This window comes from Tachyglossus aculeatus, chromosome 10, assembly GCF_015852505.1.
Source record: "Tachyglossus aculeatus isolate mTacAcu1 chromosome 10, mTacAcu1.pri, whole genome shotgun sequence".
Classification (NCBI taxonomy): domain Eukaryota; kingdom Metazoa; phylum Chordata; class Mammalia; order Monotremata; family Tachyglossidae; genus Tachyglossus; species Tachyglossus aculeatus.
In genome coordinates this window covers 51,822,421-51,848,127 of record NC_052075.1, presented here as the reverse complement: position 1 = coordinate 51,848,127, position 25,707 = coordinate 51,822,421, and the positions used below count along the sequence as shown (strand labels likewise).

At 52.7% G+C, this 25,707-nt stretch overlaps 2 protein-coding genes across 2 annotated transcripts in view; one reads left to right on the top strand and one right to left on the bottom strand.

Moving 5' to 3' along the window:
• LOC119932889 (vomeronasal type-2 receptor 26-like) overlaps positions 1–23,085 on the bottom strand; it is a 41,720-nt gene extending 18,635 nt beyond the window's left edge. Inside the window, exons 1-7 of the mRNA XM_038752015.1 lie at positions 22,953–23,085; positions 21,863–21,913; positions 14,685–14,819; positions 14,359–14,556; positions 13,991–14,211; positions 4,703–4,938; positions 2,104–2,395 (exon numbers count right to left, since the gene is read on the bottom strand). Coding sequence (XP_038607943.1) covers positions 2,104–2,395; positions 4,703–4,938; positions 13,991–14,211; positions 14,359–14,556; positions 14,685–14,819; positions 21,863–21,913; positions 22,953–23,085 — 1,266 coding nt within the window. The remainder of the gene's footprint in view (positions 1–2,103; positions 2,396–4,702; positions 4,939–13,990; positions 14,212–14,358; positions 14,557–14,684; positions 14,820–21,862; positions 21,914–22,952) is intronic.
• ZNF787 (zinc finger protein 787) lies at positions 14,830–25,427 on the top strand. Its single transcript, XM_038752014.1, has 5 exons — positions 14,830–14,852; positions 21,834–21,893; positions 23,322–23,430; positions 23,860–24,629; positions 24,696–25,427. Exons 3-5 carry the CDS (start codon positions 23,352–23,354, stop codon positions 24,876–24,878), a joined length of 1,032 nt encoding a protein of 343 aa, XP_038607942.1. The 5' UTR covers positions 14,830–14,852; positions 21,834–21,893; positions 23,322–23,351; the 3' UTR covers positions 24,879–25,427.
• The last annotated feature ends 280 nt before the right edge of the window (positions 25,428–25,707 follow it).

Sequence of the window (25,707 nt, the reverse complement as noted above, 5' to 3'; positions counted from 1 at the left end):
TCCCTACCCAACAGTGGGCTCACAGTCTAGAAGGGGGAGACAGAGAACAAAATCAAACATATTAACAAAATAAAATAAATAGAATAGATAGGTACAAGTAAAATAAATAAATAGAGTAATAAATATGTACAAACATATATACAGGTGCTGTGGGGAAGGGAAGGAGGTAAGACGGGGGGGATGGAGAGGGGGACGAGGGGGAGAGGAAGGAGGGGGCTCAGTCTGGGAAGGCCTCCTAAGGCCTCTGCAGAAGGCCTCTTCACACAGTAAGCACTCAATAAATACAATTGATTGATTGATCAAGAGCTTGCTATAAATGTGCCAGGCACTACACTAAGCATTGGGTAGATACAAGATAATCAGGTTGGATGCAGTTCAGGTTGGACACTGGGGCCTCATTGTCTTAATTCCCATTTTAAAGATGCGGTAACTGAGGCCCGGAGAAGAGAAGTGACTTGCTCAAGGTCATAAAGCAGACAAGGGACAGAAGCCGGATGAGAACCCAGGTCCTTTTGCCTTCCAAGCCCGTCCTCTATCCATTAGCCCATACTGCTTCTCGATAAATAAGCGCTCAGGAAAATACCATCAATTGATTGATTAGTACAGTGCTCTGTCGGCAGGAAGCACTCAGTAAGTAGGATTGATTGCAGAGTCAGTCAGTCAATCCTTTATTGAATGCTTACTGTGTGCAGAGCACTGTACTAGGCGCTTGGGAGAGTACAATATAGCAGACACATTCCCTTCCCACAACAAGCTTACAGCCTAGAAGGGGAGATAGACATTAATATAAATAAATAAATGACAGCTATGACTATAAGTGCTGTGGGGCTGGGAGGGAGGATGAATAAAGGAAGCAAGTCAGCGGGACGCAGAAGGGAGGGGGAGAAGAGGAAAGGAGGGTTTAATCAGGGAAGGCCTCCTGGAGGAGATGGGCCTTAGAGCATCGGCCTGAGAGTCAGAAGGTCGTGGGTTCTAATCCCCACTCCGTCACGACTCTGCTGTGTGGCCTTTGGGCAAATTGCTTCACCTCCTGTGCCTCAGTTACCTCATCTATAAGACTTTTAGACTGTGAGCCCACTGTTGGGTAGGGACTGTCTCTATATGTTGCCAATTTGTACTTCCCAAGCGCTTAGTACAGTGCTCTGCACATAGTAAGCGCTCAATAAATACGACTGATGATGATCTATAAAATGAGGAATAAGACTGTGCACCCCATGTCAAACAGGGATGGTGTCCAACCCAATTTTCTTGTATCCACCCCAGCGCTTAGTATAGTGCCCGGCACAAAATAATAATAATGATGGCATTTGTTAAGCACTTACTATGTGCCGAGCACTGTTCTAAGAGCCGAGCGCTGTTCTAAGCGCTGGTAAGCACTTAATGACTACCGCAATTATTGGGGTTCAAATCCCAGCTCCGCCAATTGTCAGCTGGGTGACTTCGGGCAAGTCACTTCACTTCTCTGTGCCTCAGTGACCTCATCTGTAAAATGGGGATTAATCAATCAATCAATCAATCGTATTTATTGAGCGCTTACTGTGTGCAGAGCACTGTACTAAGCGCTCGGGAAGTACAAGTTGGCAACATATAGAGACAGTCCCTACCCAACATCATCATCAATCGCATTTATTGAGCACTTACTATGTGCAGAGCACTGTACTAAGCGCTTGGGAAGTACAAATTGGCAACGTCTAGAGACAGTCCCTACCCAACAGTGGGCTCACAGTCTAAAAGTCTTATAGATGAGGTAACTGAGGCACAGGAGGTGAAGCAATTTGCCCAAAGGCCACACAGCAGAGTCGTGACGGAGTGGGGATTAGAACCCATGACCTTCTGACTCTCAGGCTGATGCTCTAAGGCCCATCTCCTCCAGGAGGCCTTCCCTGATTAAACCCTCCTTTCCTCTAAATTGAGTCTAAATTGAGACTGTGAGCCCCCGTGGGGCAACCTGATCACCTTGTAACCGCCCCAGAGCTTTGAACAGTGCTTTGCACATAGTAAGCGCTTAATAAATGCCATTATTATTATTATTATTATTATTAATAATAACCGAGGGGCAAATCACGACAGGATCCCCGACGGCGATGGAGGGGGGAGCCTTACCTGTGGGACCTTGTACAGGCCGAGCCAAGTGGCCATGGCGATGGACAGGGTGGATCGGTCCTCTCCGACGAAGGCCACCACGGGCGAGGGGACCCCGCAGCGGTAATTGGGGGTGGGCTCCCCTCGTCCCGTCAGGAGCTCAGCCACCCCCAGCAGCGCCTCCGACACCAGGGCACACGAGTCCCAGACGGAGAAGCCCAGGGTGAGGTTGGAGAGCAGGTGGGGGTCTCCGTTGACCCCCTCCACGGCATACAGGAAGCCCTGGACCACCCGGTAGATGGTGGAGGAGAAGCTGCCGGGGGCGGGAGGGGAGAGAAGAAACCGTGTAAGGCCGTGAACGGGTCATGGGCTCTAATCTCACCTCCGCCATTTGTCCGCTGTGCGATCATCATCCTCATCGTCAATCGTATTTATTGAGCGCTTACTATGTGCAGAGCACTGTACTAAGCGCTTGGGAAGAAACGCTCTGGACATATTACTCCCCTCCTCAAAAACCTCCAATGGCTACCGATCAATCTGCGCATCAGGCAGAAACTCCTCACCCTGGGCTTCAAGGCTGCCCATCACCTCGCCCCCTCCTACCTCACCTCCCTTCTCTCCTTCTACTGCCCAGCCCGCACCCTCCGCTCCTCCACCACTAATCTCCTCACTGTCCCTCGCTCTCGCCTGTCCCGCCATCGACCCCCGGCCCACGTCATCCCCCGGGCCTGGAATGCCCTCCCTCTGCCCATCCACCAAGCTAGCTCTCTTCCTCCCTTCAAGGCCCTGCTGAGAGCTCACCTCCTCCAGGAGGCCTTCCCACACTGAGCCCCTTCTTTCCTCTCCCCCTCGTCCCCCTCTCCATCCCCCCGCCTTACCTCCTTCCCTTCCCCACAGCACCTGTATATATGTATATATGGTTGTACATATTTATTACTCTATTTATTTATTTATTTATTTATTTATTTTACTTGTACATTTCTATCCTACTTATTTTATTTTGTTGGTATGTTTGGTTCTGTTCTCTGTCTCCCCCCTTTTAGACTGTGAGCCCACTGTTGGGTAGGGACTGTCTCTATGTGATGCCAATTTGTACTTCCCAAGCGCTTAGTACAGTGCTCTGCACATAGTAAGCGCTCAATAAATACGATTGATTGATTGATTGATTGATTGAAGTACAAACTGGCAACATATAGAGACAGTCCCTACCCAACAGTGGGCTCACAGTCTAAAAGAGATCTTGATCAAGTGGTCTTGAGCAAGTCGCTTCGCTTCTCTGGGCCTCAGTTCCCTCAGTGCCCTATGCGGGGCAGGGACTGGGTCCATCCTCATTAACATATTTACTATTCTATTTTGTTAATGATGCGCATCTAGCTTTATTTCTATTTATTGTGATGACTGTGAGCCCACTGTTGGGTAGGGACTGTCTCTATATGCTGCCAACTTGTACTTCCCAAGCGCTTAGTACGGTGCTCTGCACACAGTAAGTGCTCAATAAATATGATTGATTGATTGATTGACACCCATCCACGTGTTTTGTTTTAGTGTCTGTCTCCCCCTTCTAGACTGTGAGCCCGTTGTTGGGTAGGGACCGTCTCTATATGTTGCCAAGTTGTACTTCCCAAGCGCTTAGTACAGTGTTATGCATACAGTAAGCACTCAATAAATACGACAATGAATGAATAAATTAGCTTGTATCTACCCTAGTGTTTAGTACAGTTCCTGGCACATAATAATAATAATAATGGCATTTATTAAGCACTTACTATGTGCAAAGCACTGTTCTAAGCACTGGGGAGGTTACAAGGTGATCAGGTTGTCCCACGGCGGGCTCACAGTCTTAATCCCCATTTTACAGATGAGGTAACTGAGGCACAGAGAAGTTAACTGACTTGCCCAAAGTCACACAGGTGAAAATTGGCGGAGGCAGGATAGTAAGCGCTTAACAAGTACCATAAAAAATCAATTTATTGAGCACTTACTGTGGGCAGGGTACTGGGCTAAGAGCTTGGGAAAGTAATGCCATTATTATTACTGTTGCTATATTTGATAATAATAAGAATAACGATGGTATTTATTAAGCACTTACTATGTGCCAAGCACCGTTATAAGAGCTGATAATGATGGTATTCGTTAAGCGCTTACTATAATAATAATAATAATAATGTTGGCATTTGTTAAGCGCTTACTATGTGCCAAGCACTGTTCTAGACACTGGGGAAGATAAAAGGTAATCAAGTTGTCCCACGTGGGGCTCACAGTCTTAATCCTCATTTAACAGATGAGGCAACTGAGGCACAGAGAATAATAGTAATAATAACAATGGTATTTGTCAGGCACTTACTATGTGCCAAGCACTGTTCTAAGCACGGGGATATATACAAGATTATCAGGTTGTCCCTCGTGGTGCTCACAGTCTTAAAAATCCCTGTTTTCCAGATGAGGTAACTGAGGCCCAGAGAAGTGAAGCAACTTGCCCCAAATCACACTGCTGATGAGTGGTGGGGGCGGGATTAGAACCCAGGACCCCTGACTCCCAAACCTGGGCCCTTTCTACTAAACCACGCTGCTTCTCTAACCCCTCTCCCCCAACTGCCCCCGCCCCATCTCCGGGCCTCACAGCTCACAGCTCCGCGCCGGCGGGCGGGAGGCGAAGGCGACGGCGGGTTGGGAGTCGGTGTCGGTGATGGGGAAGACGCCTCCGATCCGCAGGTCCCCCGACTTCCCGAACGAGCGCGGGATCCGGCCTCCGAGGCGGGTCGTGTTGGATAGGGGCAGGTAGAGCAGCATCAGGGCCACCAGTGGGGACACGGCCATGGCCGGGCCAGAAGGCAGAGAGGCAACTCGGGACAGGGCCTGTGTAGGCCAGGGAAAGGGCCCGGGGGAGCCCGGGACATTTATGGGGTCCCCAGCCCCCTCCCCCCATTTACACCGGGGAGCCCCCATCACACAATTACACGGAAGCAGCACAGCTGGCCTTGAGGGTCCTGGGGGACCCCCCCTTCCCTCCCCTCCTCACCCCAGGATAATCCACCAGGTCAATTTGTCTCCAGCCTTCAGGCCACGGAGAGATCCGGAGGGACGGGGGGTGGGGGGACCCCTGGGGACCCCCCCCAACCTTGATTGCCTATCTAATGACCAAAATACCCTGGTGGCCCCAGAAGCAGCTGGGGGAGTTTGGTTCCCCCCAACTTCGCACCTGCCCCTGAGTCAAGGAGCTGAAAGTGCAATAATCATCACCATCATTCATTCAACCGTATTTATTGAGCGCTTATTCTGTGCAGAGCACTGTACTAAGCACTTGGGAAGTACAAGTTGGCAACATAGAGAGATGGTCCCTGCCCAACGACAGGCTCACGGTCTAGAAGCGGGAATCATCATCCTCATCCTCATCATCCTGGTGTTTGTTAAGCGCTTGCTGTGTGCCGGGCACTGGGGTGGATCCAAGCAAATCGGGTTGGACGCGGTCCCTGTCCCGCATGGGGCTCACGGTCCCAATCCCCGTTTTACAGATGAAGTAACCGAGGCACAAAGAAGTGAAGTGACTTGTCCAAGGTCACACAGCAGACAAGGGGTGGAGCCGCGATAAGAACCCACAACCTTCTGACTCCCAAGCCTGCGCGCTATCCATTACACCGTACTGCTGTTCCTCAATAATAATAATAATAATGGCATTTATTAAGCGCTTACTATGTGCAAAACACTGTTCTAAGCGCTGGGGAGGATACAAGGTGATGGGGCTGTCCCACGGGGGGCTCACAGTCTTAATCCCCATTTTACAGATGAGGGAACTGAGGCCCAGAGAAGTAAAGTGACTTGCCCAAAGTCACACAGCCGACAATTGGCGGAGCCGGGATTTGAACCCATGACCTCTGACTCCAAAGCCCGGGCTCTTTCCACTGAGTCGCGCTGCTTCCCTAAGACCTCAAGACCCAAGTGCGAGTGCAAGACACAAGAGGAGCAGGCGACCCCCTCACTTGAACCTTCAACCACAGTCAATTCTAGACTGGGAGCCCATTGTTGGGTAGGGACCGTTTCTATATGTTGCCAATTTGGACATCCCAAGCGCTTAGTACAGTTCTCTGCACACAGTAAGCGCTCAATAAATACGACTGAATGAGTGAAGGAACCTTGCACCTATTGCCACAGGAAAAAAAGAGGAAGAGGATCTCCTAGTGAAAAGAAAGCAGCGTGGCTTAGTGGCAAGAGCCCAGACTTGGTCAGAGGTCGTGGGTTCTAATTCCGGCTCCTCCACTTGTCAGCTGGGTGACTTTGGGCCAGTCACTTAACTTCTCTGGGCCTTAGTTACCTCATATGTAAAATGGGGATTAAGACTGTGAGCCCCACGAGGGTCAACCTGATTACCTTGTATCTACCCCATGCACACAGTACCCCAAGTACACAGTAATAATAATGATGATGATATTTGTTAAGCACTTACTATGTGCCAAGCACTGTTCTAAGCGCTGGAGGGATACAAGCTAATCAGGTTGCCCCACATGGAGCTCACCGTCTTAATCCCCATTTTCCAGATGAGGTAACTGAGGCTCAGAGAAGTGAAGTGACTTGCCCAAAGTCACCCAGCTGGTAAGTGGCGGAGCTGGATTAGAACCCACGACCTCTGACTCCCAAGCCTGTGCTTTTTTTCATTAATCCATGCTCCTTCTTCAAAGCAGTCAATCAATCAATCAATCATATTTATTGAGCGCTTACAGTGTGCAGAGCACTGGACTAAGCGCTTGGGAAGTCCAAGTTGGCAACATAGAGAGACAGTCCCTACCCAACAGTGGGCTCACAGTCTAAAAGGGGGAGACGGAGAACAAAACCAAACATACTAACAAAATAAAATAAATAGAATAGATATGTACAAGTAAAATAAATAAATAAATAAATAGAGTAATAAATATGTACAAACATATATACAGGTGCTGTGGGGAAGGGAAGGAGGTAAGACGGGGGGATGGCAACATAGAGAGACAGTCCCTACCCAACAGTGGGCTCACAGTCTCAAAGGGGGAGACAGAGAACAAAACCAAACATACTAACAAAATGAAATAAATAGAATAGATATGTACAAGTAAAATAAATAAATAAATAGAGTAATAAATCTGTACAAACATATATACATATATACAGGTGCTGTGGGGAAGGGAAGGAGGTAAGATGGGGGGATGGAGAGGGGGACGAGGGGGAGAGGAAGGAAAGGGCTCAGTCTGGGAAGGCCTCCTGGAGGAGGTGAGCTCTCAGCAGGGCCTTGAAGTCAATCACATTGGCCCCTTTGATTCATTCGGTCGTATTTATTGAGCACTTACCCTGTGCAGAGCACTGGACTAAGCGCTTGGGAAGTACATGTTGGCAACATATAGAGACGGTCCCTACCCGACAACGGGCTCACAGTCTAGAATGGGGAGACAGACAATTCCTACCTCATCTCCCATTTTTCTCCTCCGATGCCAACCTACTCACCGTATTTCCATCTCCTTCTTGCCGCCCACATCCCGTCTCTGCCCTGGAATGCCCTCCCTCTTCCTATCTGACAGATGATTTTTCTCCCACCTACAAAGCCTTATTGAAAGCACACCTCCACCAAGAGGCCTTCCCTGATTAAGTCCCCATTTCCTCTTCTCCCTCTCCCTTGCAGTTGGATTTGCGCCCATTATTCACCCCTCCCTGCAGCACTTATATAATAATAATAATGGCATTTGTTACAGTGCTCTGCACACAGTAAGTGCTCAATAAATACGATTGATTGATTGATTTGTTAAGCGCTTACTATGTGCCAAACACTGTTCTAAGCGCTGGGGTAGATATAAGGTAATAATTCATTCATTCATTCAATCGTATTTGGGTAGGGACTGTCTTTATGTGTTGCCGACTTGTACTTCCCACGCGCTTAGTACAGTGCTCTGCACACAGTAAGCGCTCAATAAATACGATTGATTGATTGATTGATTGATTGATTGATTGTGTGCTTACTGTGGGCAAAGCACTGTACTAAACACTTGGGAAGTACAAGTTGGCAACATACAGAGACGGTCCCTACCCAACAGTGGGCTCACAGTCGAGAAGATAATAATGATGTTGGTATTTGTTAAGCGCTTACTATATGCCAAGCACTGTTCTAAGCGCTGGGGTCGATACAAGGTAATCAGGTTATCCCACGTGGGGCTCACAGTCTTCATTCCCATTTTACAGATGAGGGAACTGAGGCTGTGAGCCCACTGTTGGGTAGGGACCGTTTCTATAAATTGCCAACTTGTACTTCCCAAGCGCTTAGTACAGTGCTCTGCACACAGTAAGCGCTCAATAAATACGATTGATTGATTGATTGATTGATTGAGGCCCAGAGAGGTTAAGTGACTTGTCCAAAGTCACACAGCTGATAGACTGTGAGCCCACTGCTTTTAGACTCAGTGCTCAGTAAATACGATGGAATGAATGAATATCTGTAACATTTATTTGCATTATTATTCTCTGTGCCTCAGTTACCTCATCTGTAAAATGGGGATTAAAACTGTGAGCCCCCCATGGGACAACCTGATCACGTTGTAACCTCCCCAGCGTTCAGAACAGTGCTTTGCACAAAGTAAGCGCTTAACAAATACCATCATTATTAAGCGCTTAGTACAGTGCTCTGCACACAGTAAGCGCTCAATAAATACGATTGAATGAATGGAGAGGGAGGGTTATGCGCTTACTACGTGCTAGGCGCTGTACTGAGCATTGGGGTGGATACAAAGCAAATCGGATTGGAAAAAGTCCCTGACCCACGCGGGACTCATAGTTCCAGTGCAAGGACCATCATCATCATCATCAATCGTATTTATTGAGCGCTTACTGCGTGCAGAGCACTGTACTAAGCGCTTGGGAAGTCCAAGTTGGCAACATCTAGAGACAGTCCCTACCCAACAGTGGGCTCACAGTCTAAAAGGGGGAGACAGAGAACAAAACCCAACATACTAACAAAATAAAATAAATAAATAAAAGGACAAACCCAAACGTCTAAACCGTGCAGAAATACCAGACTTGGTCGGGAGGAAATGGCTCAGTGGCTGGAGCCCGGGCCTGAGTGTCAGAAGGTCATGGGTTCTAATCCCGCTCCACCACTTGTCTGCCGCCTGAACATGGGCAAGTCACTTCGCTTCTCTGGGCCTCAGTTCCCTCATCTGTAAAGTGGGGATCAAGACTGTATCCCCCCTCAGCGCTTAGTACAGTGCCTGGCACAGGGTGAGCGCTTCACAAATGCCATGATCATCATCACCTCACAAGGCGATAACGCGCCCGTAGCAACCTCCCTTCCCCGTTCTGCATGCAAAGCTCTACGGAAAGCTCACCTCCTCCAGGAGGCCTTCCCAGGCTAAGCCCCCCTTTTCCTCTGCTCCCCTTTCCCTCCCCATCGCCCCGACTCCCTCCCCGCTCCACAGCACTGGTATACCCTGGTACAAATATTTATGGCCTCCTCCAGGAGGCCTTCCCAGACTGAGCCCCTTCCTTCCTCTCCCCCTCGTCCCCCTCTCCATCCCCCCCATCTTACCTCCTTCCCTTCCCCACAGCACCTGTATATATGGATATATGTTTGTACATATTTATTACTCTATTTATTTTATTTGTACATATCTATTCTATTTTATTTTGTTAGTATGTTCGGTTTTGTTCTCTGTCTCCCCCTTTTAGACTGTGAGCCCACTGTTGGGTAGGGACTGTCTCTCTATGTTGCCAATTTGTACTTCCCAAGCGCTTAGTACAGTGTTTTGCACACGGTAAGCGCTCAATAAATACGATTGATGATGTTGATGATGATATGTACATATTTATCATCATAATTCTATTGATTTTTATTAATGATCAATCGATCAATCGTATTTATTGAGCGCTTACTGTGTGCAGAGCACTGGACTAAGCGCTTGGGAAGGACAAGTTGGCAACATGGAGAGACAGTCCCTACCCAACAGTGGGCTCACAGTCTGGAATGATGTGCATATATTTCTATCATTCTTTTTATTTACAATTATGCTACTGAGGCCTGTTTTCTTGTTTTTGCTGTCTTTCTCCCCCCCTTCTAGACTGGGAGCCCGTTGTGGGCAGGGATGGTCTCTGTCGCTGAATTGGGCTTCCCAAGCGCTTAGTACGATGCTCTGCACCCAGTAAGCGCTCAATAAATACGATTGAATGAATGGATACAAACCACCACGGTTTATAAAAAGGTGGGGCTGGCCCCTTGCTATTCATTCATTCATTCTATCGCATTTATTGAGCGCTTACTATGCGCGGAGCACTGTATTAAACCTCCACCGCCCCGTCTCCCTACACTGTATGGGGCGTGACTAAATTAAAATGCCTGATTAGCACTTCTTTAAATGGCCTAATTAGCACTCCCTGCCTCGGGCTGTTATTGCATCTCTGGGATCATCAGTCAGTCTGTCATTCAATCCTATTTATTGAGCGCTTCCTGTGTGCAGAGCACTATAATAATGATGATGATGATGGCATCCCTGGGATCATCAGTCAGTCTGTCATTCAATCCTATTTATTGAGCGCTTCCTGTGTGCAGAAGTGCTCTATAATATTATAATTATAATCATATTATAATTATTTTATATATAATAATTATAATATAATATTATTATTATAATTATATAATATTATTATAGTGCTCTATAATAATAATGATGATGATGACATTTATTCCTCCAGGAGGCCTTCCCAGACTGAGCCCCCTCCTTCCTCTCCCCCTCCTCCCCCTCCCCATCCCCCCCGCCTTACCTCCTTCCCCTCCCCACAACACCTGTATATATGTTTGTACGGATTTATTACTCTATTTATTTATTTTATTTGTACATATTTATTCTATTTATTTTATTTTGTTAATATGTTTTGTTTTGTCCCCTGTCTCCCCCTTCTAGCCTGTGAGCCCACTGTTGGGTAGGGACCGTCTCTAGATGTTGCCAACTTGTACTTCCCAAGCGCTTAGTCCAGTGCTCTGCACACAGCAAGCGCTCAATAAATACGATTGAATGAATGAATGAATTTATTGAGCGCTTACTATGTGCAAAGCACTGTTCGAAGCGCTGGGGAGGTTACAAGGTGATCAGGTTGTCCCACGGGGGGCTCACAGTCTTAATCCCCATTTTACAGATGAGGTAACTGAAGCACAGAGACGTTAAGTGACTTGCCCAAGGTCACACAGCTGACAAGTGGCAGAGTCGGGATTCGAACCCATGACCTCTGCCTCCCAAGCCCGTGCTCTTTCCACAGAGCCACGCTGCTTCTCTCCATTCCCTCCCCACAACGAGCTCTCAGTCTAGAAGGCGAGGCAGACATCAATGCAAATAAATGTTACAGGTTCATTCCATCGTATTTACTGAGCACTTACTGTGTGTGGAGCACTGTACTAAACGCTTGGGAGAGGACAATATAACGGACCCATTCCCTCTCCACAACGAGCTCTCAGTCTAGAAGGCGAGGCTGACATCAATGCAAATGAATGTTACAGATATTCATTCATTCCATCGTATTTACTGAGCACTTACTGTGTGTGGAGCACTGTACTAAACGCTTGGAAGAGGACAATATAACGGACCCATTCCCTCTCCACAACGAGCTCTCAGTCTAGAAGGCGAGGCTGACATCAATGCAAATGAATGTTACAGATATTCATTCATTCCATCGTATTTACTGAGCACTTACTGTGTGTGGAGCACTATATTAAACGCTTGGGAGAGGCCAATATAACGGACTCATTCCCTCTCCACAACGAGCTCTCAGTCTAGAAGGCGAGGCAGACACCGATGCAAATAAATGTTACAGATATTCATTCATTCCATCGTATTTACTGAGCACTTACTGTGTGTGGAGCACTGTACTAAACGCTTGGGAGAGGCCAATATAACGGACCCATTCCCTCTCCACAACGAGCTCTCAGTCTAGAAGGCGAGGCAGACATCAATGCAAATAAATGTTACAGTTATTCATTCATTCCATCGTATTTACTGAGCACTTACTGTGTGTGGAGCACTGTACTAAACGCTTGGAAGAGGACAATATAGCGGACCCATTCCCTCTCCACAACGAGCTCTCAGTCTAGAAGGCGAGGCAGACATCAATGCAAATAAATGTTACAGATATTCATTCATTCAATCGTATTCATTGAGCATTTACTGTGTAGAGCACTGTACTAAGTGCTCGAGAGAGTATAATACAAGCAGACCCATTCCTTCTCCACAACCAGCTCACAGTCTAGAGGGGGAGAGAAACATTAGTCTAAATCAATGTTACCGATATTCATTCATTCGACCGTATTTATTGAGCACTTACTGTGTGTAGAGCACTGTACTAAACGCTCGGGAGAGTATAATATAAACAGACCCATTCCCTCTCCGCAACCAGCTCACAGTCTAGAGGGGGAGGCAGACATTAATGTAAATAAAGCGCTTAGAACAGTGGCCAGCGCTTAGAGCAGTGTTTGACACATAGTAAGTACTTAACAAATACCATTGATATATTACAGATATTCATGCACTCAGTCGTATTTATTGAGCGCTTACTGTGTGCAGAGCACTGTACTGAACGCTTGGGAGAGTGCAATACAACAATAAACATTCATTCATCCATTCAATCGTATTTATTGAGCGCTTACTGTGTGCAGAGCACTGTACTAAGCGCTTGGGAAGTACAACATCAATCGTATGTAATCGTATTTATTGAGCGCTTACTGTGTGCAGAGCAACACAAGTTGGCAACTTATAGAAACGGTCCCTACCCAACAATGGGCTCACAGTCTAGAACAGCATGGCTCAGCGGAAAGAGCACGGGCTCTGGAGTCAGAGGTCATGGGTTCAAATCCCGGCTCCGCCAATTGTCAGCTGTGTGACTTTGGGCAAGTCACTTCACTTCCCTGGGCCTCAGTTCCCTCATCTGTAAAATGGGGATTAAGACTGTGAGCCCCCCGTGGGACAACGTGCTCACCTTGTAACCTCCCCAGCGCTTAGAACAGTGCTTTGAACATAGTAAGTGCTTAATGAATGCCATTAAAAATAATAAAAAAACAGTCGCATTCCCTGCTCAGAGCGAGCTCACAGTCTAGGGGGGAGACAGACATGGATAAAAATAAATAAAGGACAGATATGGAGATAAGTGCAGTGGGACAGACATGAATAAAAATAAATAAAGGACAGATAGGGAGATAAGTGCAGTGGGACAGACATGAATAAAAATAAATAAAGGACAGATATGGAGATAAGTGCAGTGGGATAGACATGAATAAAAATAAATAAAGGACAGATAAGGAGATAAGTGCAGTGCGGATGGGAGGGGGGAAGAATAAAGGGAGCAAGTCAGGGCAAAGCAGAAGGGAGTGGAAGAAGAGGAAAGGAGGGTTTAATCAGGGAAGGCCTCCTCGAGGAGATGGGCCTTCAATAAGGCTTGAAAGGGAGGAAAAAGAGTGATTGTTTGGCAGATTTTACTTGTATGTATTTACTATTCTATTTATTTTATTTATTTTGTGAAGGATGTGCATGTAGCTTTACTTCTATTTATTTGGATGACTTGACAGACACCTGTCCACATGTTTTGTTTTGTTGTCTGTCTCCCCCTTCTAAACTGTAGTCTAGAATAGACTACATATCTATTCTATTTATTACATATCTATTCTATTTATACATATCTATTCTATTTATTTTATTTTGTTAGTATGTTTGGTTTTGTTCTCTGTCTCCCCCTTTTAGACTGTGAGCCCACTGTTGGGTAGGGACTGTCTCTATATGTTGCCGACTTGGACTTTCCAAGCGCTTAGTCCAGTGCTCTGCACACAGTAAGCGCTCAATAAATACGATTGATTGATTGATTGATTGATTGATTGATTGATTGAAAGCGCCACCCTGCGCGCTCCCGGCTCCGTTATCTCCCCCACCCGGAGGGTGAGGGGCCGGGTTCTGCCCACCAGGGGGCGTGGTGGGGCGCGGCGGGGGGTGGTGAGGGTCCGGGCCCGCCCACCAGGGGGCGTGGTGGGGTGCGGGGAAGGGGGTGGGGTTCCGTCCCCGCCCACCAGGGGGCGTGGTGGGGCGCAGGGGGTGGTGAGGGTCCGTCCCCGCCCACCAGGGGGCGTGGTGGGGCAAGGGGGTGGTGAGGGTCCTGGCCCGCCCACCAGTGGGCGTGGTGGGCTCAGGGGGTGGTGAGGGTCCGGACCCGCCCAGCAGGGGGCGTGGTGGGGTGGAAGATTGGGGGGTGCACTCAGGGCTCCCCCCGGCCGCTCTAGCCCGTCCCCTCGGTGACCTTAACCCTTTTCTTGGAGGGTTGGAGGGAGCTGCGGGAGCGGGTCGGAGCCGCCGGACCGGGCTCCGCCGCTAAAGGAGATGGCGGGCGGGGCACGGCGCGTTCCCGCCGACGACCGCGGCCTCGCCCCGGGCCCGTGTCCCCGCGCCCGGGCGGCCGGGGGAGGCGGGAGCCCGCGGGGACCCAGACCGCGGTCCGCAGACCCTGAAGGGGTTAAAACCATAGAGCGGGCGGGCGGACCGGGCGGGAGCGAACGTCCCGGAAGTGGCCGCCTGGGGCCGGGCGGCGGGCACAGAGCGAGGAGGGGGTGGGGGAGGGGGCGAGAGACGGACTTGGGTTGCCCAGGGGCGGGGGGGGGCCCTTGGTGACCATAGAGGCGGGCGGGGGCCTAGAGCGGCCTGCCCGGAAGCGGCGTCGGGGTGACTTCCGGCCGTCCGTCCGGCCGCCTGTCCGTCCGTCCGTCCCCCCTGACCCCGGGCGGGAGCGGCGGCAGCGGCGGGGTGAGTGACGGACGAACGGGGGGGGAGGGGGGAGGGGAGAAGGGGGGGAGGGGCCCGGCCGCCCCCCTCCCCTCCCCCACCCGCTCCGGGAATTATGGGGGCGGGCGGGGGGGGGGGGCGTCAGACGCGAGTTTGTGGGTCCGGGGGGCTTCCAGCGCGGCCCCTCCCCCCCGCCCTCCCGCCGCCTTGTCCGAGGCCGGAAGTGGGGCAGATCGGGGGGGGGGGGAGGGGCAGGGGGGAGGGGCAGGGCGGAGCCCCCTCCCCCCTCCCCTCCCCCCCCCAGCCGGGCCCCCTCTGCCTCCTTCACACACACTCTCCAGTCAACCAATCAATCAATCAATCAATGGTGCTTACTGAGCACCGCCTCCCCGCTGACCTGGGGGAGGGATGGAGCGTGTGTGTGTGTGTCTGTCTGTCTGTCACACTCACCAATCAATCAATCAGTAGTATTGATCAGTGCCTCGCCCCTCCCCCGCCCCGCCGACCCGGGAGAGGGCTGGAGTGGGACTCTCTCTTTCTGTCCCGCTCACTCCCTCACACACCCATGCACCAACACACACACACCATTGACTCTCTCTTTCCTTCTTCGTCTCCCTCGCACACACACGCATTTGTTGAGCGCTTACTGTGTGCAGAGCAGTGGACCGAGCGCCGGGGGACTACAAGTTGGCAACAGGCAGTCAGTCAATAGCATTTATTGAGCACGGCCTCGTTTCTCCCCCTCGACCCGCTGACCTGGGGGAGGGGTGGAGTGGGACCCCCCCCCTTTTTCTCTCACTCTCTCTCTCTCTCTCTCTCTCTCTCTCTCACACACACACACACACACACACACACATCAATCAATAGTATTTATTGAGCACTGCCTCGCTTCTCCCACCACCCCCGCTGACTTGGGGGAGGGGATGGAGTGTGATCCCCCCACCTCTCTCTCTCTCTCTCTCTCTCTCTCTCTCTCTCTCTGTCTCTCTCTCTCTCTCTCTCTCTCTCTCTCTCACACACACACACACACACACACACACACACACACCAATCAATCAATAGTATTTATTGAGCACTGCCTCGCTTCTCCCACCACCCCCGCTGACTTGGGGGAGGGGATGGAGTGTGATCCCCCCACCTCTCTCTCTCTCTCTCTCTCTCTCTCTCTCACACACACACACACCAATCAATCAATAGTATTTATTAAGTGCTGCCACGCTTCTCCCCCTTCCCCCACTGACCTGGAGGAGGGGGTGGAGTGTGACCCTCTCTCTCTCTTACACACACACACACACACCAGTCAATCAATAGTATTTATTGAGTACAGCCTCGCTTCTCCCCCTTCTCCTGCCGATATGGGGGAGGGGGTGGAGTGTGACCCTCTCTCTCTCTCTCTCTGTCTCTCTCTCTCTCTCTCTCTCTCTCTCACCCTCTCTCTGTCTCACACACACACACCAATCGATCAATAGTATTTAGTGAGTACTGCCTCGTTTCTCCCCCTTCCCGCGCTGACCTGGGGGAGGGGGTGAAGTGTGACTCTCTCTCTCTCTCTCACACACACACACACACACACACACACACACACACACACTCCCCCCCACAATCAATAGTATTTATTGAGTACTGCCACACTTCTCCCCCTTCCCCCGCTGACCTGGAGGAGGGGGTGGAGTGTGACCCTCTTTCTCTCTCTCTCTCTCTCCACTCTCTCTCTTTCTCTCTCTCTCTCTCTCTCTCTCCACTCTCTCTCTTTCACTCTCTCTCTCTCTCTCTCTCTCACACACACACACACACCAATCAATCAATAGTATTTATTGAGTACTGCCTCGTTTCTCCCCCTTCTCCCGCTGATCTGGGGGAGGGGGTGGAGTGTGACTCTCTCTCTCTCTCTCTCTCTCTCTCTCTCTCTCTCTCTCTCTCTCTCACACACACACACACACACACACACACACACACATCAATCGATCAATAGTATTTATTGAGCACTGCCTCGCTTCTCTCCCTTCCCCCTCTGACCTGGGGGAGGGGGTGGAGTGTGATCCATTCTCTCTCTCTCTCTCTCTCTCTCTCTCTCTCTCTCTCTCTCTCCCTCCCTCTCACACACACATAAATCAATCACTCGTCTTTACTGAGCACTGCCTCGCTCCCCCCCCCCCCCCCCCCCCGCTGACCAGGGGGAGGGGTGGATTCATTCATCCAGCCGTATTTATCGAGCACTGTACTAAGCGCTTGGGAAAGTACAAGCCAGCCACAGATGGAGACGGTCCCTACCCGACACCGGATTGTGACCCTAACTCACTCTCACGCACATACACACCCACACCCCAATCAGTCGTATTTATTGGGCGCTTGCCGTGTGCAGAGCGCTGGACTAAGCGCTTGGGAGAGGACGAGTCGGCAACAGAGACGGTCCCTACCCAACACCGGATTGTGACCCTAACTCTCTCGCTCACACGCACACACCCCCGCACTCCAGTCGTATTTATTGAGCGCTTGCTGGGTGCAGAGCGCTGTAGTAAGCGCTTGGGAGAGGACAATAGGAGAGACACTTTCCCTGCCCCTGCCCACCCTGTCGGTTCACCCCTTGACCGTCCCTCATCTCCGAATCCAGGACGGGCGTTTGGGCGGAATCGGCCGTGGAAAAGAGAGAAGTTCCACCACTTGGAAAGAAAGACTTCCCCGCCCTCCAAGCAGCAGGAGGGATGGGAGTTAGACACCCCCGGGAAGAACTTTCCAGCCAAGGGCAAAGAGGGGAGATGGAGGTGGGCTAGGGTGCTGCCGTCTTGGCCAGAAGACTTCCCCCTTTTAGACTGGGAGCCCACTGTTGGGTAGGGACTGTCTCTATATGTTGCCAATTTGTACTTCCCAAGCGCTTAGTACAGTGCTCTGCACATAGTAAGCGCTCAATAAATACGATTGATGATGATGATGATGCTCTCTCTTCTGTCTCTCTTACACACACACTCATTTGAGCACTAAGTTTCAGTGGGGGCCCGGAGGGACCTCTCCCATCAATCAGCGCTACTTATTGAGCTCTTATTCATTCATTCGGTCACATTTAATGATGGCATTTATTAAGCGCTTGTTATGTGTGAAGCTCTACACTCTGGGGGGGATACAAGGTGAACAGGTTGTCCCACATGGGGCTCACAGTCTTCGTCCCCATTTTACAGATGAGGTAACAGGCTTGGAGAATAATAATAGTAATAATGCTGGCGTTTGTTCAGGTTGTCCCACGTGGGGCTCACAGTCTTCGTCCCCATTTTACAGATGAGGTAACTGAGGCTTGGAGAATAATAATAGTAATGATGATGGCATTTGTTAAGCGCTTACTATGTGCAAAGCACCGTTCTAAGCTCTGGGGAGGATATACGTGGGGCTCACAGTCTTAATCCCCATTTCGCGGATGAGGTAACTGAGGCTCAGAGAAGTGAAGTGACCTGCCCGAGGTCACACAGCAGCCACGTGGCGGAGCCAGGATTAGAACGCATGACCTCCGACTCCCAAGCCCAGGCTCTTGCCCCTGAACCACGCCGCTTCAATCAATCAATCGTATTTATTGAGCGCTTACTATGTGCAGAGCACTGTACTAAGCGCTTCAGCACTCACCGTGTGCAGAGCACAGTACTAAGTGCTTGGGAAGTAATAATAATAATTGGCATTTGTTAAGCACTTACTATGTGCAAAGCACTGTTCTAAGCGCTGGGGAGGATACAGGGTGATCAGGTTGCCCCACGTGGGGCTCACAGTCTTAATCCCCATTTTACAGATGAGGTAACTGAGGCCCAGAGAAGTGAAGTGACTTGCCCAAGATCATCGATCGTATTTATTGAGTGCTTACTATGTGCAGAGCACTGTAGACATGTGGCGGAGCCGGGATTCGAACCCATGACCTGTGACTCCAAAGCCCGTGCTCTTTCCACCGAGCGACACAGCTTGTGTGACTTTGGGCAAGTCACTTTACTTCTCTGCGCCTCAGTTCCCTCATCTGGAAAATGGGGATGAAGACTGTGTGCCCCCCCCGTGGGACAATCTGTTCACCTTGTAACCTCCCCAGCGCTTCGAACAGTGCTTTGCACATAGTAAGCGCTTAATAAATGCCATCATTATTATTATTACAAGTCGCCAACATGGAGAGACGGCCCCCTCTTACTGTGTGCGGAGCGCTGTGCTAAGCGCTTGCGAGTGTGCAGTCCCACAGAGTCGGTAGACAGGTTCCCTGTCCGGGATGGTCTTCATCATCATCATCATCAATCGTATTTATTGAGCGCTTACTGTGTGCAGAGCACTGTACTAAGCGCTTGGGAAGTACAAATTGGCAACATATAGAGACAGTCCCTACCCACCCCTTGCAGGTGTAGACTGTGAGCCCGTTGTTGGGTAGGGACCGTCTCTATATGTTGCCAACCTGGACTTCCCAAGCGCTTAGTACAGTGCTTTGCACACAGTAAGCGCTCAATAAATACGATTAAATGAATGCATCTCCTGCTTCTCCTGTCCTAATCACCGTTGCCGCCCGAGGCCCGACCTTAATGAGATGGGCCACCCGCGAGGCCTCTAATCCAGCTCACTCAAGGCTGTTATTAAATAGGAGAGAGCAGTCTTTTCCCCGCTATGTCTGGCACGTCCCGAGCCCTGCCCCTCTTTCATCCCTAGAAAGAATAATAATAATAATGATGGTATATGTTTGTACAGATTTATTACTCTATTTATTTATTTATTTTACTTGTACGTATCTATTCTGTTTATTTTATTTTGTTGGCATGCTTGGTTTCGTTCTCTGTCTCCCCCTTTTAGACCGTGAGCCCACCGTTGGGTAGGGACCGTCTCTAGATGTTGCCAATTTGTACTTCCCAAGCGCTTAGTACAGTGCTCTGCACATAGTAAGCGCTCAATAAATACGATTGATGATGACGATGATGGTGTTTATTAAGCGCTTACTCTGCGCAAAGCACTGCCAGGCCTCATCCCCGGGCGGACCCCTGCCTCCAAAGTCCCAGGAGGGTGGGATTTTGCCCCCCACCCAATGACGAAGCACCCCCCAAGTCTTCTAGGTTGCAGAGCGACTTGCCCCTCCTTCCCTGGGAAGGCCTTCCTGGGGTCTGACCCCATTCCAGCCCGCTGCAGCTTCCTCAGTCCAGGCCCATGGGGGTCTTCTGGGGGTAGTGAAGCAGCGTGGCTCAGTGGAAAGAGCCCGGGCTTTGGAGTCAGAGGTCACGGGTTCAAATCCCGGCTCCGCCAGTTGTCAGCTGGGTGACTTTGGGCAAGTCACTTCACTTCCCCTCCTCCACCTCTCCACCCCCCCGCCTTACCTCCTTCCCTTCCCCACAGCACCTGTATATATGTATAGATATTTGTACGTATTTATTACTCTATTTATTTTTTTATTTTACTCGTACATATCTATTCTATTTATTTTATTTTGTTAATATGTTTTGTTTTGTTCTCTGTCTCCCCCTTCTAGACTGTGAGCCCACTGTTGGGTAGGGACCGTCTCTAGATGTTGCCAACTTGTACTTCCCAAGCGCTTAGGACAGTGCTCTGCACACAGTAAGCGCTCAATAAACACGATTGATTGATTGATTGATTCTCTGTGAGCCCACTGTTGGGTAGGGACTGTCTCTATATGTTGCCAACTTGTACTTCCCAAGCGCTTAGTACAGTGCTCTGCACACAGTAAGCGCTCAATCAATATGATTGATTGATTCTCTGGGCCTCAGTTCCCTCATCTGCAAAATGGGGATGAAGACCGTGAGCCCCCCGTGGGACAACCTGATCACCTTGTAACCTCCCTAGCACTTAGAACGGTACTTTGCACATAGTAAGCGCTTAATAAATGCCATTATTATTATTATTATTATTTATTAGTGTCTACCTTCCCCACTGGGCTGTAAGCTCCTGTGGGCAGGGAATGTGTTTATTGTTGTATTGTACTCTCCCAAGCACTTAGTACAGTGCTTCTAGACTGTGAGCCCACTGTTGGGTAGGGACTGTCTCTATGTGTTGCCGACTTGTCCTTCCCAAGCGCTTAGTCCAGTGCTCTGCACACAGCGCTCAATAAATACGATTGATTGATCGATTGCTCTGCACACAGTAAGCACTCGGTACGATTGACTGACTGAAAGAGGGGGAGACCGAGGCATGCAGAAGTGAGGAGCCGGGTCCCAAGAGGGGTTAGTTCTGGGCTCCGTCCCCACCGGGCTCTCCGCGGCCGTTCTCTGCCTTCCCCCCGGAGCCGGGGGTCGGCCGCCGGAGCAGGAGATGAGGGCCCCTCTCCCCAGGGCCCCCCGGCCTCTCACCCTGGCTCCAGCGGGGTCACGGCCGGCCCCACTCCCCGTAGCCGAGGAGGGGCCCAGACTGAGCCCCTTCCTTCCTCTCCCCCTCGTCCCCCTCTCCATCCCCCCCATCTTACCTCCTTCCCTTCCCCACAGCACCTGTATATATGTTTGTACGTATTTTTTTACTCTATTTGTTTATTTCTTTTATTTGTACATATCTATTCTATTCATTTTATTTTGTTAGTATGTTTGTTTTTGTTCTCTGTCTCCCCCTTCTAGACTGTGAGCCCACTGTTGGGGAGGGACTGTCTCTATATGTTGCCAATTTGTACTTCCCAAGCGCTTAGTACAGTGCTCTGCACATAGTAAGCGCTCAATAAATACAATTGATGATTGATGATGATGATGATGATGATGATGATGGGAAGTAGTGGGAAATGAGGGACCCCCATTCCTGGATTCCCAAAGCCAGCCCCTCTGAGGGCTGAAGGAAGGAGGGGCTGGGTCACCCCAGGGCCACTGAGGACTTTTAGACTGTGAGCCCACTGTTGGGTAGGGACTGTCTCTATATGTTGCCAACTTGTACTTCCCAAGCACTTAGTACAGTGCTCTGCACACAGTAAGCACTCAAATTTGATTGATTGATTGATTGACCTTCCCCTGCCCGGGGTGAGGTGGGGGGGGACCCTCTTATCCTCATCCTCGCCCTTCCCTCCCACCCCAGGACTGCTGCTGAAGACTGAAGCTCCTCACCCCACCCCCGGGCCAGGGGCACCCGCTTCCTGTAAGTGTCCTTTATCTTTCCTGAAACAAGAAGTCCCAGCTTGACCCTGCCCTCAGTAATAATAGTGGTAATTAAGTGCTTACTATGTGCCAAGCACTGTTCTAAAGCCGTGCTGGGGACATGGGGGAAGACAGGACTCATCACTCTCACTCTGTCTCTTTCTCAGCCTTATCATCATCATCAATCGTATTTATTGAGCACTTACTATGTGCAGAGCACTGTACTAAGCGCTTGGGAAGTACAAATTGGCAACATAGAGAGACAGTCCCTACCCAACAGTGGGCTCACAGTCTAAAACGGGGAGACAGAGAACATGAATCTCTCAAAGGCTCCAACAACAGCGCTAGCCTGGAAGCTCGCTGTGAGCAGGGGACGTATTTACCGACTCCGTTGTTTCGTCTTCTCCCAAGCACTTAGTACAGTACCCTGCCCGCAGTAAGCACTCAGTATATACCGTTGGCTGAACAGAAACAGGATGTCTAGAGGCACTTCATCATAATAATAATGGTGGTATTAAGTGCTTACTGTGTGCCAGGCGCTGTTCTAAGCACCGGGGTAGATATGAGCTGGGGCATTGGAGGAAGCGGAACCCAAGACGGTTCATCTGAGAAGGTGGTCTTTTAGACTGTGAGCCCACTGTTGGGTAGGGACTGTCTCTATATGTTGCCAACTTGTACTTCCCAAGTGCTTAGTACAGTGCTCTGCACACAGTAAGTGCTCAATAAATACGATTGATTGATTGATTGGTCCCCCCACCGAGGTAGGGCAGGGGGTGTCTCTCAGGGGCGGTTTGGAAGGGGGAAATGTTTGATTTGGGGCATGGGGGAGAGAGCATTTCAGCCCAGGGCACGAGTGGCACGTGGGCAGTGGTTTGGAGCAGCTACTGGGGTTTTGGAGCAGGTTGGCTCGTCAGGAACAGAGAGTGGCAGGAGGTCGGTTGGGGAGATGAGGACGGCCAGATGAGAGGGGCCGGGGGGAAGCGGGCTGCCATGGCGGGGTTGGCACACGCGCCCCGGGAGCTCGGGGGACTCGCATCGCATAAGCGCTGCTCCCCCTCACCGACTACCGGGGAGCGGGGGGCTCCCACTCCCTCCTTCCTCCACTGTCTCATGTTGGACACGTGTCCTAGGGGTTGGAGAGGGGAGGTCAGGGGCCGGGGGTCCTCAAGAGGGGCCCTGGTGGGGGGAGGCATGGACCACAGAGGCCGGCGGGGCGGGGTGGGGCGGGGATGGGAGGGGGTGATGCCTGGGGGAGCCCACAGCCGTAAGCGTTTAGTACAGTGCTCTGCACAAAGTCAGCGCTGAATAAGTATGACTGAGTGACTGAGGCAGCACCTGGGGCCTGGGTTGGTCCCGCCGGGATGGCCCCGGGTGGGGGCGGGGAGGCTCCGGTGACACCCCCCAACCCCCCCGGCCTGTCTTCCCCCAGCAGGATCCCGTGGCCCGCCCCCTCCCTGGCATGGAGCTGCGGGAAGAGCCCTGGGCCTCGGGGCCCCTGGATTCGGAAGAGCAGCAGATCCCCAGCCTTGAGCACCCAGGTAAGGAGCGAGACCTTCCGTCTTCATCCCCCCCCCGCCCCCTCCCCATCCCCACCACTCCCTCCTCCCCGGACTCCGGGGGCCCCGGGTCGGGATGATCCGCCCCCATCAACTACCCCGACTTTCCCTCTTTCGGTCGGTCGTATCCATCGAGCGCTTACCGTGTACCAAGCACGGGGGAGAGTCCAATAGAACAGACCCATTCCCTGCCCACCACGAGGTTTGGCCCCCCGCGCCCCACCCCGTCATTAGACCCCGCGCTCATCCGGGGCCAGACCCAGCGGTGGCCTCGCCCCCGGGGGGGTGCTCAGGGTGCACCGGGGACCCCCTCCCACCGCCCTCCGGCCAGGAGGAGCAGAGGGGGTGGGCCGGGCGTCCCCGGCCGCAAAGCCTGACCGCTCCTCTCCCCCCCCACCTCCGGCCACACAGTGGGCATCCTGATCATGACGGACAGCGAGGAGGACGAGGGCGGCGCGTCCAGCCCGAAGGGGGGCTCCGCGGCCGGCGCGGTCCCTCCCCCGGCGGGCCGGCGGCGCGGGGGCGGGGCGGCCAGGGTCCCGGGCGCCCCGCGGCCCCGCCCGGGGGCCCCGGGCCAGAGCCCGTACATCTGCAACGAGTGCGGCAAGAGCTTCAGCCACTGGTCCAAGCTGACGCGCCACCAGCGCACGCACACGGGCGAGCGGCCCAACACCTGCGGCGAGTGCGGGAAGAGCTTCAGCCAGAGCTCCCACCTGGTGCAGCACCGGCGCACCCACACGGGCGAGAAGCCCTACGCCTGCACCGAGTGCGGCAAGCGGTTCAGCTGGAGCTCCAACCTCATGCAGCACCAGCGCATCCACACGGGCGAGAAGCCGTACGCCTGCCCCGACTGCGGCCGCTCCTTCACGCAGAGCAAGAGCCTGGCCAAGCACCGTCGCTCCCACACGGGCGAGAAGCCCTTCTGCTGCCCGCACTGCGCCCGCGGCTTCAGCCAGAGCAAGAGCCTGGCCCGCCACCTCCGCCTCCACCCGCCGGCCGCCCGGGGACCCGGGCTGCCCGCCGGGCCCGGGACCCCCGGCCCCGGCCGGCCGACCCGCCGCCCGCCCCCGGCCCCCAAGCCCTACGTGTGCGTGGAGTGCGGGAGGGGCTTCGGGCTGAGCGCCGGCCTGCTGGCTCACCAGCGCACCCACCGCGAGGAGGGCCGGGGGGCCGCCGCCGCCGCCGCCGCCGCCACGGAGGGGGACGACGAGGACGGCGAGGGGGAGGACGGGGAGGACGGGGAGGAGGAGGAGCCGGCGCACATCTGCGTGGAGTGCGGCGAGGGCTTCCGGCAAGGGGCGGCCCTGCGTCGCCACAAACAGGTGCACGCGGTGGAGGCGCCCCGCGTCTGCGGAGGCTGCGGCAACAGCTACTACCGGGGGCCGGGCCGGGCCGGCCGCTGCCCCCACTGCCAGGAGAGCGGTCGGTAGTGGGGAGGCCCGCCGCCTCCCGTGCGTCTCTCCTCCCAAGCCACCGGGGCCGGGCCGCCTCCCGGGGCCCGCGGCACGGGGGCCCCGAGCCCCCTTGCCCCGGCGAGGGCGGCCCGGGCCCTCCGTAGGACCGGAGCAGGCCCGTAGGAGTTTCTCGTAGGCTTGATTTGTCTCCGGTTTTTTTTTTGAGGCGCCCGCCCCGATCCCCCGACCTCTCCTCTGCCCTCGCTCTCCCCATCCTCTTCCTCTCGTTGCCCCCATCTGGCCTGCTGCGAGCGGGGAGCGGGGAGGCGTCCTGGAGGGCGGGGGGCGAAGCCAAAGGGCACCGTCCCCTCCTCCCGCCCCTGAGCGCAGAGCCCACGGGCTGAGATCGCAAAAGGCGGAACTGGAATGGGATCAGAGGAAGACTGGAGGCTGGGCTCGGGGAGGCCGGTGCCCGGGGCGGGGAAGGGGGCCCGGGAAACCTCGACACAAGCCCCCTCCCCAGCTCAGCCCAGCCCTGGGCCACCGGCCGGGGGTCGGCGGGTAGGAGCTGGGCCAATAAACAAGTCAGCCTCAGTCCCCTGTGTGTGTGTCTCGGTCCCTGGCCGGTGTGGAGGGCGAGCGGAGGGAAGACCGAGGCCGGGTGGAAAGAGGCCTCCGGCTACGCTTCTTGGGCCACCCTGCTGCTGGACCCTGCAAGCGGAGGGCGGGGACATCTGCTCCCCCCACCCCTCGCCCCACACCCGGGCTCAGAGATCTCGCGGAAGCCGTCTTGGGCCTCAGGAGATGCCGAGAGGCGTTTCCCAGGAGAGGGCAGGAGCCAGACTGCTCTCCCGAGCTGTGCCGG